Raw genomic sequence first — 13,087 nt, forward strand, 5'->3', positions numbered from 1 at the left:
CTACACTTCTATAGGGGTCAAGGGGAGACGACAGAAAATATCATTTTTGTATTTGCATTTGCTGTAAAAGTAAAAGTTTACACTAAGTGCAACTATCCCGCCTTGTTGGCAGAGGGTATTTACACTAACTCCGCCCACTGACGTCTGATTGGGCCAGATACAATTATGGAAGACGGTGCATTCTAAAAAATGCTGGGTTAAAAACAACCCAAGTTGGGTTGAAAATGGACTAACCCAGCAATTGGGTTGTTTTAACCCAGTGAATGGGTCTTTTTAACCCAGCGGTTGGGTTAAATGTTTACTTAAAACAATCCAACCGCTGGGTTAAAACAACCCAATTGCTGGGTTAGTCCATTTTCAACCCAACTTGGGTTATTTGTAACCCAGCATTTTTTAGAGTGTGATCATCAACAGTGTGATGGCGTGCGGCAGAACGTTTTGACGCAAATCGACCCGAGTTCGAATCCGCCTTTTGTCAAACACGCTCTACTCTCGTTTCCCATCACATATCAGATCGGAAAGACATTAATTTATTTGTCATTTATAAGAAAATACTCCTAAAGTGTCTTTAATAATAAAGTTTATCGGTTAGGGAGGGCTTTATTGACCCAATAAGGCGGTATCCATATAAAAAATATAATAATTTACACTCTGTTACACTCTAAAAAATGCTGGGTTAAAAATAACCCAATTTGGGTTGAAAATGGACTAACCCAGCGATTTGGTTGTTTTAAGCAAACATTTAACCCAACCACTGGGTTAAAACAACCCAATTGCTGGGTTAAAACAACCCAATTGCTGGGTTAGTCCATTTTCAACCCAACTGTTATTTTTATTCCAGCATTTTTAGAGTGTATTTTTGCATAGTGTTTCATTTAAAACAACACAGGTGCAAATAATACCTGCCACTTTTTATAACTATAAATAGCATCTATTTACACTTATTGCAAATAAAATACTGCTATTGTTTTATAGATATTGAATCTAATGCTATTTTCACTTAGTGTAAATATCGCTAAGAAAATGCTGCTACTTGCACTTGGTGTAAATAGAATATATTTTCATTTAAAGTGCAAATAGACGCTACCAAAGAAAAAATCTGCAATAGTGTTTCCATAACTTTCCAAACAAGGAAAAAATATTGATTACAGCGATCAGAAGAGAGAAAGATGTCTGATGTGCGTTCATTCGTTTTTTGTCATTTACTGCCAAGGTTACACTAAGTATAGTACATTATAAATTAATGTTGTTAATTAAAAAAATGTTTTTTTAAATATTAAAAACTTGATTTGCAATGTAAGCACGTCGTCACATCTGCGAAAAGGGTGGGAAAAAAACAAAAACAGAATTCAGAGAAAAAAGGTCAAAATTATGAGATGCAAACTCAGAATTCTGAGGAAAAATTGTCCAGATTTGTGAGATGTTATGGAGCTCCAAACATGAGGTGGAAAAAAAATTAATATATCATAACATCTCATAATTTTTACCTTTTTTTCCTCAGAAAAAAATGTATTCTTAATTTGTGGAGATGAATTCTCATTCATGGCCACGATATATATATATATATTTGAACATTGGGTGGTCTTTTTATTTGAAGAAATTAAATAATTAAAGGATTACAAGAGATTTAAGGGAAGAAATGAGAATGCTAAAAGAAGCTCCAGGTCTAAGTGTAGCCTATTGAAGTAATCCATTTAAACCCTTTGGAAATATTATTTCACTCTTGTTTGTATGTCTAATATGTCAAAAATGTAAATGTCTCATCACATTTAGTTTTGAATAACATCATCATTTAAATGAGAGCATATTTTAATCAAAATGGCGAAATAATATTAAACAGTTGAGTAGTTTGCATCACTATTTTACTGTAGGTTGTTAAACATCCATGTAAAACAGTTGCCAGATATTAAATGGAATTCACACTCGTCTTCAGTGAACACTAAGCCCCGCCCTCTTTGATCTGATTGGCCATCATTTTGACATTGACGAGCACTGTTAGCCATTTCCTGTTATTGGGGGGACTCCTCAATGTCTATGGTGTTATGTCATGTGTGTCTTACGGAGGTTTTTGTGCGAAATTGTGAAATTCTGTGAGACTATGTTTACATCTAGCAATTACTTTTTAATGTTTTTATTCCATGGCGGAAACAAGCTTCCATACTATACACACTAACTATCATTTTAAAGGTTTTGAGGCAGAAGACACAGATGGATGGGTTGGATTGATGTTGATTTGATATTGATAGTTTGTGATTTTTCCAGACAATGATGTCACTTCCTGTGACATCATGCTACAGCTGAGACAGTTGCTTAGTTTGCGATGGAATAATAGTCTAATTGACTGGAGCAGCCAATCGATAATATACTGCAAAAACCTCTTCGAGTCTTGTGACGCAGTAAAATATCTAAACATTTTGGAGATTTTGTTCTTTTCCCTTCCCTGGAATTAGCTGCCCGATGTATTAATAATAATGATTTTGACTCAAATGACCCTTGATGTAACCTTTTGTCTGTCGGTCCATGAGACGGTAGAATGTCCCGTGTGTCATGTGACATGCAGCTCATATTGATTCTTTACAGTGAACTGCTACCCAGCATTTTAGTGATTACGATGTCATTTCCTGTGAGCTTCCTGCTTTTTCTGTTAAAGGGGTCCTATAATGCCCCTTTTTATATAAGTCTCTGATGTCCCCAGGGTATGTATGTGAAGTTATAGCTCAAAATACCCCACAGATAATTTTTATAGCATATTAAAATTGTCACTTTTTGAGGGTGAGCATAAATGCACTGTTTTTGTGTGTGTCCCTTTAAATGCAAATTAGCTGCTGATCCCGCCCCCTTTCTAGAAGAGGGCGGAGCTTCAAGAGCTCATGTTAGCAGCTCCGATAACCTCACGCTGAAACTGTTCAACCTTTTATGTTCAAACCGGAGTCGGACAATGATGGAGAGACTCAAGAAGAAGAGACAACGTAGAATGAGACAGGACGTTTCTGAAGGGATAGTTGATGAATTTATGAGTCTTCATTGATTAGCATATTCTGTCATGATAACCTATAAAGCGCTGGTGTGGGAACTGTTGTGAGATGAGCCAGAAATGAAGAGAGAACAGGGATAGTTTAGTTTAATTACGGTTATAACTGATGATGTCATCTCGCTTCATGACATGCTATTGCGTTTGTGTTCGTACTGTATTAATAAATGTGAAAGACGGACGACAGCTTGAGCGACTCCCAAATGTGCTCGACTATAACAACTCTTCCTCTTCTCATGTTCCCAGGGGCGGGGTTTATGTAAATTTCAGGGTTGGTGATGTCACTAACCCGTGAAGATGCTCGTTGTAGTCCTTAAAAAGTGATTTCTGTAAAAGAAAATATCTCCCTTTGCTTTGAACTTTGAACATCGTAACTGTTGTTTATGCACAAACAGAAACATTACACACTGACTAAAGTTAAAGAGGTCAAATCATAATCAGCCACCTCTTTAATAGTTTCCTTGAGAGGGTTAGCTCAGATGTGTTGGTGTGTAACATGATGTTGTTTCTGTTTTCAGATGCAGCAGCAGGAACTCGCCCAAATGAGACAACGAGACGCCAATCTGACGGCACTCGCCGCCATCGGCCCTCGGAAAAAGCGCAAAGTGGACTCGCCGGGAGCTACGACGACAGGCGTCGAGGTACGAAACTCTCTAAATCAGCGCATTCGCGTGGAGTCTGAGATATGGTCTGAAATGGCATTATTCAGTTACAGTAGCTCTAATTCTCCCATATATATTAACTAGCGTTTTTGATCATTTTCACTTTAGTTCACTTCAAAATGAAAATTCCCTGATAATTCCCTCACCCCCATGCCATCCAAGATGTTCATGTCTTTCTTTCTTCAGTGGAAAAGAAATTAAGTTTTTGATTTATGTAGAGATTTTTCTCCACATAATGGACTTCAATGGGAACCAACGGTTGAAGGTCCAAATCAATACAGTTTCAAAGGAAGGGCTTCAGAGACTCTGCACGACCCCAGATGAGGAATAGGGTCTGATCTAGACAAGCCATCGGACATTTAAAAAAAACCAAACAAACATTTATATTAGGGGTTAAACGATATATCACGATATAAAAATGTGCCGATATGTATCGTTGATGGAAACCATATGATTCGCGATTATAGAGTTGTTTTATCCAAGGCTCAACGTGCTGTAGTCGGCCTATTTATAAGGTATAATTCACCCAAACACAAATGTACCTCAAATGTAAACTCTGTCATCATGTGCTCACCATCATGTCGTTTTTTCGTTTAACTTCCAAACACAAATGAAGATATTCTTTATGAAACCGGAGGGATTTCTGTCCCTCCATTTAAAGTCATTCCTCTCAAACTTAAAAGATCCAATAAATGTCACAAAGGCATTGTAAAAGAACTAATCGAGTGTCTAATCCAAATCCAAGTCTTCTGAAGAGACACAATGGCTTTATATGATGAATATATTTAACACGACGCGCGTACTGTAGTAAACATGGACGTTCAAGTGATTGCGTGACGCGCAAAAACAACATGAGAGTGAGTAAACGCAAAATTAAAATTCTTGGATGAGCTAAACATTTACAGTTTGAGAGTGGCCATTTTGACACGTTTTCTTGCGATTAGAACTGAGATTGATCATCTGAAGTGCACGCGCTGCCAGAACACCAGTCTTCAAAGTCAAAGCGCAAACATTATTTCACGAGAACATGTATTCTTATTTCACTTATTTCTGTGCCTTAATTATTATATTGATTAATAATAGATTGTTAGCTAATCTGCATTTTCTGTGAAGCTGCTTTGAAATTATATGTATTGTGAAAAGCGCTATACAAATAAATGTGAATTGAATTATTTAAAGCGGCACTCCTCAAAGTCAAAGCGCAAACATCATTTAAATCACCAGATCACATTTAGTTTTAGAAGCATGATTATTTAAAGCATTTTAGATGGTTTATTCTATATGTGTAATCCATTTATAGCGGGAGAGGCGGGACATAGCGAGCACCGGGAGAGAGAGAATCCTGCCTGTACTGAAAGCGTGAGTAATGCGTGAGGGGAAAAAAATGAAAAAATTAAATGACGTTTACGGAGTTTCAGTGACATTATTACATTAAAAGACTATATATAATGTTGAATATAATGTATAATAATGCAATGAGGGAACATTTATGGGTCCTATAATAATATAATAATAATAATAATAATAATAATAATAATAATATTTTAATAATAATACAAATTTTGGCTTAAAATATCGGGATACGTATCGTGAGTTTAGTATCGCGTTTTATACCGAATCGTGACTTGAGTGTATCGTTACACCCCTAATTTATATACTTTTTACCCTAGATTGCTGATCTTGCGCTGCTCTGCGACACCATGGATTGTGTAATCACGTTGGAAAGGTCACGCGTGGCGTAGGCGGAAGTACCGCCCCTGTGTTCACAAAGCACTCATGAAGACTAATACAAACATCCTTTAGCAAGAAAAAAGGTTAAACAACAATGTCGGATGATTTTGAAGTTGGAGATGGAGTGTTTTTGGTAAAGGGCGTTTGTATTAGTCCTCGCTCGTTCGCTTGGGGTGGTAATTAGACTCCCCCTGAAATTGCCTCACCGACACGGCATCCTCAGTAAACCCGTCTCCGGCGTGATGACTCCGATCTGTCGAATATTCCTATTTAATAATTGTTTAATCAACACGTCATCCTCAGTAAACCCGTCTCCGGCGTGATGACTCCGATCTGTCGAATATTCCTATTTAATAATTGTTTAATCAACACGTCATCCTCAGTAAACCCGTCTCCGGCGTGATGACTCCGATCTGTCGAATATTCCTAATTAATAATTGTTTAATCAACACGTCATCCTCAGTAAACCCGTCTCCGGCGTGATGACTCCGATCTGTCGAATATTCCTATTTAATAATTGTTTAATCAACACGTCATCCTCAGTAAACCCGTCTCCGGCGTGATGACTCCGATCTGTCGAATATTCCTATTTAATAATTGTTTAATCAACACGTCATCCTCAATAAACCCGTCTCCGGTGTGATGACTTTCGAATATTCCAATCTAATATGAATTCTGACCTGTAAGGTATAAGAATAATAATCATACGCTGTTTGTTAATTGGCCAGAGGAGAACTGGCACCCCGACTGAGCCTGGTTTCTCCCAAGGTTTATTTTTCTCCATTATGCTCCTGATGGGATTTTGATTTCCTTGCCACTGTCGCCTTTGGCTTGGCCTGCTCAGTTGGGGACACTAAATATTCAACTAAATATCCAAATAAATTGAATTACTAAACTAAATTAACTATATCAACTAAATTACTGATCTGCCACATTGTCACTGTGTGATAATCGAAATGAACTGATGACATCACTGTTTTCTCCAGAGCGGCTGTACAGCCGAATCAAATTCTGTTGCATTATTTTCCCGTTTAACACTGTGATGCTGCTTTGAAACAATCTGCATTGTAAAAAGCGCTATATAAATAAAGTTGACTTGACTTGACTTCTTCTGCCTATGTCTAGCGTGAACTTTTCTGACGCGATTACGCAATCCGTGGCCGTCGCAGAGCAGCGCAAGATGAGCAATTTAGGTTAAAAAGTATATAAATGTTAATTTTTTTCTTGAAAATGACCGATATTCCTCGTCTGGGGTCGTGCAGAGCCTCTGAAGCCCTTCCATTGAAACTGCATTGATTTGGACCTTCAATTCGTCCATTATGTGGAGAAAAATCCTGTAATAATTTATTTTCCACTGAAGAAATCTTGGATGAGATGGAGGTGAGTAAATTATCAGGAAACTTTCATTTTAAAGCTACACTGTGTAACTTTTTTAGTTTATTCTTAGCTAAAAACACTTAGTTCTTTCAAAAATATATGTGCTCATTAATGTATATTTACTTCTTTCAAGTAATAAAGTATTCTCGTAAGTTTATAATATGTCATTGTAAATACATACGGGTGAGGGTTTGAATGCGGGTCGCCATGTTGCCCCTCCATCTTGAAAGTACATTAGCCAAAGAGGGACATACCCGTAAATTCAAGCTTCGCCTTTCGTGTTTTAACACTCGATGGCACCGTGTCGAATGTGGACGAGGTCGAACTGGAAGCCATGTTAATCTTGGACTAAATCGGCCACCGTAGGAGTTAAAACGAAATCGTAATTGAGAGGAAGAGAAACTAATATTCACTGGATGGTCATATACCTTTTCACCACTAGATGGGGGAAAATATCACACAGTGTAGCTTTAAAGTGAACTAGTCCTTTTAAAGTGAGTGAAAAAAATCAAGATTGTATTTTTTAGCAGTATCGAGCAGCCTTTAATAGATGTTATGCTGCTCATGATGTTTGTTTGTTGTGTTATGTCTTACTCTCGGGTTTGATGTTCACTTGTTGCATTATGAGCGAGTGTTAGTCTCTTTCCTGAGCATTGAAACGCCCGCTCTGCACGCCTGTCCTCGGAAAGTGTTTTCCGCTGTTGTTTGGATGCAGATGGCAGTGGCTCCACATATGGCTACCAGCTCTGCTCTGCATTACGCAGGATTACGCCGTGCGCAGAAACGCCACTATTATATTTCCTCGACATGGTGTTGTACATGAAGTCAGTGGGTTTAGCTGCATCTGGTGAGGGTTTAGCTTTGCTCTTGCCGTCAGAAGGCCCGTTCATATTCCCCTCGAGGATCTCCACTAATGCTTGATAAACCGGGGGAAAAACACAGTGAATGTCAGCTGGTCTTTTAAAACCCTTCTCATTGGTGCGTGTGTGTGTGTGTTTTGTGTTCCTGCAGACACAACCTCAGTGAAAGCAGGGCTAACTAAATAAACACGTTACTTCTGCTCCGTGAACACCATCCTGACCTCTTTCACTTTAATGTAACCGCTCTGACGTCAAGCAGAACCATGAAATGTGTATGTACACACACAGATACAGCGCTTATGCCTTGTGTTCATCCTCCTTTTGTTGTTTTATCGCATTAAAGTCGCCTAAATTGGTCTCTTTTGCCACTTATGACCAGAAAAAGACAGTTTAATGTCAGGCTAAAAACAGATCTTTGCAAGTGATCAAATAATTACTAATATGAAATCCAGAATTATTGATTTCGTAAGTGCTAACCTCTTTGTTTGTCTAAATAATCGCTGGTGCTGCCAATTGATAATACACTGCAAAAAAAAAAAGCAAAAACTAAAAATCTGTATTTTTGTCTCGTGTTCCAGTAAATATCTAAACATACTTGGGAAGCAGCATTAATACATTTATCAGGATTTACTCTAAATTTATAATATATTTATGCACACAACATTCAAAAGTCTGAGGGTGGTAAGATAAAAAAAAAGTTTTGTTCTCACCAGGGCTGCATTTATTTGATCAAAAATACAGTAAAAACCATAAAAATTTGAAATATTATTACAATTTAAAATGACTGTTTTCTATGTGAATATTTTATAAAATGTATTTTATTTCTGTTCTCAAAGCTGCATTTTCAGCATCATTACTCCAGTCTTCAGTGTCACATGACCTGATGCTGAAAACGGTTGTGCTGCTGGAAACCGTGATTCATTTCCCCCCGGATTCTTTACTGAATAGAAAGAATTGATTTAAAACAGCATCTTTTGTAACAGTATAAATGTCTTTATTGTCACTGTTGATCTATTTAACGCATCCTTGCCGAATAAAAGTATGCTGACCCCATCTTTTGAATGGTAATGTATATCGCAGCTAAAGGGCTTTATGAATATAATAATTATTCAGTGCCATGGTACATATTTAGGTATCATCTGATAGTGTGCTTCTGCGGTTTTGTGTGTTTAATTGTATGGTGTATTTCCATAGTAATGCCGCCCATCTGACCACCTCTCATGATCACGAGAGAAGAGAAGTGCAGGATAGACGGAGGGAAGAATCTTAACTTATTTTCACTTTATTTTCACCTCCTCTCATTTCGGCTGGGGCTGCGTACCGCCCTGGGGCATTTTCTCTGCTTTCTCCAGAGCAAAGTGAATGTGACTTTTCTAAGGGGGTCACGGAGTGGCTGCGGGCGAGGCAGCGCCGGCGTATTCCGGCCTTCTCCGAGTTTCACTCTGGGGCTCGGCAGAGATTTCATCTGCGCGTGAATGTGCCGTGGGGCGCGGGCTCAGGGTAAGATGCACCGCTTCACTCGAGGTCCTCTGATTGTCGCAGTATCCGGCCTCTGTTCTGCAGCGTTAATCCCAAACAAAAGCCTCCCAGTGTCCGGAAACAGCCGGAGTAATGAGAGAAATGTGCTTTAAAGCAGGGTTATTATACTTATTAAAACTGAAACCGCAAAAAAACATAAAGATAAACATTAACGGAATATAGTTTTTAATATTTTTTAATATTTGTATATATTGTAAATTAAACTAAAAATATAAACAAATATTAAAAACTATATATACATATTTTATAAAATTCTAAATATGAATAAAAACTATAAATACAATTTAACAAAATTAAATGTAATTGCGTATGTGAAATGTAAAATGTTAAAAAAATATATATTTTATAAAATAAAATGACAAAAGCACTCAGTGAAATCACTAAAACATTAAAATTCAATTAGTTAAATTAAATATAAAATCTATAAAAATGTTATTTAAAAATATATTAAATAAAATAAAATAGAAAAATTATTAAAAAAATAAAAAATTATTAAAAACTATATATTCATATTTTATCAAATAAAAAACTAATACAAATGACAAAAGCACTCAATGAAATCACTAAAACATAAAACTTAAATTAAATAAAAAACTATAAAAAAATTATTTAAAAATATATAAAATAAAATAAAACAATTATTAAAACAAATACAAAATATTAAAAACTATATATACATATTTTATCAAATAAAAACGAATAAAAATGACAAAAGCACTCAATTAAATCACTAAAACATTACAATTAAATTAATTAAATAAAATAAAAACGAAAAATTTAATTTAAAAATATATTAAATAAAATAAAATAAAATTTTTTTTATTAAAATTATTAAAAACTATATATACATATTTTATCAAATAAAAACAAATACAAATGACAAAAGCACACAATTAAATCACTAAAACATTTAAATTAAATTAAATAAAAAAATATATAAAAATTTAGTTAAAAAATATATAAAATTAAATTAAATAAAATAATTATTTAAAAAAACAATTATTAAAAACTATATATACATATTTTATCAAATAAAAACTAATACAAATGACAAAAGCTCACAATGAAATCACAAAAACGTTAAAATTAAAATTAATTCAAAATATTAATAAAAGCTTTAAATAAACTTTAACAAAATGAAATTAAATAAATTAAATTTAAAAAATTTAAAAATAAAATCTACAAATATTAAAAATTATTAAACTTTATATACATATTTTATGAAATGAAAACTAATAAAACACATTGAAATCACTAAAACATTAAAATAAAAATAAATTAAATTAAATAAAGATAAAAAATTATAATTATTCAAAGCTATATATACATATTTTATCAAATAAAAACTAATACAAATGAAATGAAATCAATAAAACATTAAAATTAAAATTAATTCAAAATTTTAATAAAAGCTATAATAGTATCTCAATGATACTAAAGTGTTACGAGTTAATAGATTTTTCATTTATGTTTTATTAAAGTTTGTCAGTCATTTGTCCTGCGAGTCTGAGAGGTTTTCTGGGCCCTGGAGAAGTTTTGTGCTTATTTCTGCTACCAACATTTTAATGGCTAAAAAAAACGAGTCAATGGATATCATATAATATACAGAAAACTTATTGATCATATATTTTTTTTACAGTAAGAATATAAAGTGCATTTGTTCTTGGGAGAATTCGATAAGAAATGTTTGAGTTCACACTGAGATTTTTGACTTTTGATTAGAGTTTGATGAATCTGAGCACATTGTTGAGATTATAGGGTCTTTTATGATCATGTAATGGTCCTTTTGGAAGTGTGAGAGTCCCTTGTCACTGTATGTTCGCTGTAATATTCTTCACAACTTCTCCTTTTATGTTTCACAGAAGACATACATGAGATCGACATGAGGATTTCTTCACTTTTGGGTGAACTGCTCCTTTACAGAGATCTCATTTGTGATGTTTCTGTCCTGTGGGTTACCCCGAAAGGCCCCGTCGGAGCGTGTGTGTGACTGAAATCAGGTAGCGCTGGTGGCGGGGCGGCTGTGGGTGTTTCTTCCCCCTCCTCTCCTCTCGTCTGGCCAGGCTGCAGATCGCCGTGGGGCTGAACCTGATAGCCCATGTTGAGCGTAAAGTCTGTCTTCATCCTGAGCCGGAGAGAGCAAACAAAGAGGCCTTACTGTGCTCCGAGGGATAGATTAGAGAGAGGGAGACAGGGGCCCCTAACTGGCCCTCGCTCGGGGTCATTGTTCAGGCAGGAGCCACAGTAACAAACTCTTTCCTTTCGCTCTCAGCGCACACACAAGCTTTTGAAGTTCAGCACAAAGATGCTGTGTGGGACGGAGCAAGGAAAAAAAAACGTGTAAATGAGTTGGCGTGAGTGAGTGTGTGTGCGGTTAAATTCACAGGTGTAGGAAATGAGCCACCAACTGTATGACATGCAGGTGATGTCATTTCCTTCACGAAATGTAACAGTTGAACATGTGTTTCACTTTGACCCTGCTTTGCAACTCCAAAATGGATCTGTGTAAGGTTTTGTAATTGATTACAGCAAAAGTGTGTGTTGGTGTCAACACTGTTTGCTTTCACATCATCACTGATATCACACAAGCTTTGCATCACTAGCTGTCGGGAGGGATTTCTGAATGTCATTCAGTAGATGAGAGTAAAACCAATATTGCAGTTTTAATATTTTCTCTAAAAAAAAATTGTGTTGCTCATGGTGCAAAACTCACTGTCATTATGCTAGGATGTTTGATTTGTTGCCAGGGCTTTCCTAGGGACTTCTGGTTGCTAGGGCGTTAATGTTAGGGTTGTTGCCAGGGTATTTCTTGGATATTCTGGGTGTTCGGCAGGGAGTTTCTAGGGTATTCTGGGTGGTTGCTAGGGCGTTGCTTTACTTTAGGGTTGTTGCCAGGGTGTTTCTAGAGTATTCTTGGTGGTCATAGGGTGTTTCTAGGATATTATTGGTGGTCGCTAGAATGATAGGTGTTTGGGTGATTGCCAGGGTGTTTCTAAGGTATTCTGGATGGTTACTAGGGTATTTATAGTTTTTAGGTGGTTGCCAGGGTTACTAGGATGTTGCTAGGTGTTTGAGTGGTTGCCAGGGTGTTTCTAGGGTGTTCTGGGTGGTTGCTAGGGCGTTGCTTTATTTTAGGGTTGTTGCCAGTGTGTTTCTAGGATATTATTGGTGGTCGCTAGGGTGATAGGTGTTTTGGTGATTTCCAGGGTGATTTCTAGTGTATTCTGGATGGTTACTAGGGTATTTATAGTTTTTAGGTGGTTGCCAGGGTGCTTCTAGGGTATTCTGGGTGGTTACTGGGGTGTTGCTATGTGTTTGCATAGTAGCCAGGGGGTTTCTAGTGTATTCTGGATGGTTACTATGGTGTTTCTAGTGTTTAGGTGGTTGCCAGGTTGTTTCTAGGGTATTCTGGATGGTTACTAGGGTGTTGCTAGGTGTTTGCATAGTAGCCAGGGTGTTTCCAGTGTATTCTGGGTGGTTAATAGGGTATTTCTAGTGTTTATGTGGTTGCCAGGGTGTTTCTATGGTATTCTGGATGGTTACTAGGGTGTTGCTATGTGTTTGCATAGTAGCCAGAGTGTTTCTAGTGTATTCTGGATGGTTACTAGGGTGTTTCTAGTGTTTAGGTGGTTGCCAGGGTGTTTCTAGGGTATTCTGGATGGTTACTAGGCTGTTGCTAGGTGTTTTCATAGTAGACAGGGTGTTTATAGGGTATTCTGGGTGGTTGCTAGGGTTAGGTGTTTGGGTGGTTACTAGGCTGTTGCTAGGTGTTTGCATAGTAGCCAGGGTGTTTCTAGTGTATTCTGGGTGGTTACTAGGGTATTTCTAGTGTTTAGGTGGTTTCCAGGGTGTTTCTAGGGCATTCTGGGTGGTTTCTAGGGTGTTGC

General features: G+C 36.6%; 1 protein-coding gene across 2 annotated transcripts in view; it reads left to right on the plus strand.

Moving 5' to 3' along the window:
- The window catches only part of LOC307131847 (transcription initiation factor TFIID subunit 4), a 168,359-nt gene that overhangs the window by 109,914 nt on the left and 45,358 nt on the right, over positions 1-13,087 (plus strand). For both annotated transcript variants that reach the window (XM_079825820.1, XM_079825821.1), the window contains one exon: positions 3,550-3,672. In XM_079825820.1, coding sequence (XP_079681946.1) covers positions 3,550-3,672 — 123 coding nt within the window. The remainder of the gene's footprint in view (positions 1-3,549; positions 3,673-13,087) is intronic.

The sequence above is a fragment of the Gobio gobio genome (assembly GCF_949357685.1).
Source record: "Gobio gobio genome assembly, chromosome: 9".
Classification (NCBI taxonomy): domain Eukaryota; kingdom Metazoa; phylum Chordata; class Actinopteri; order Cypriniformes; family Gobionidae; genus Gobio; species Gobio gobio.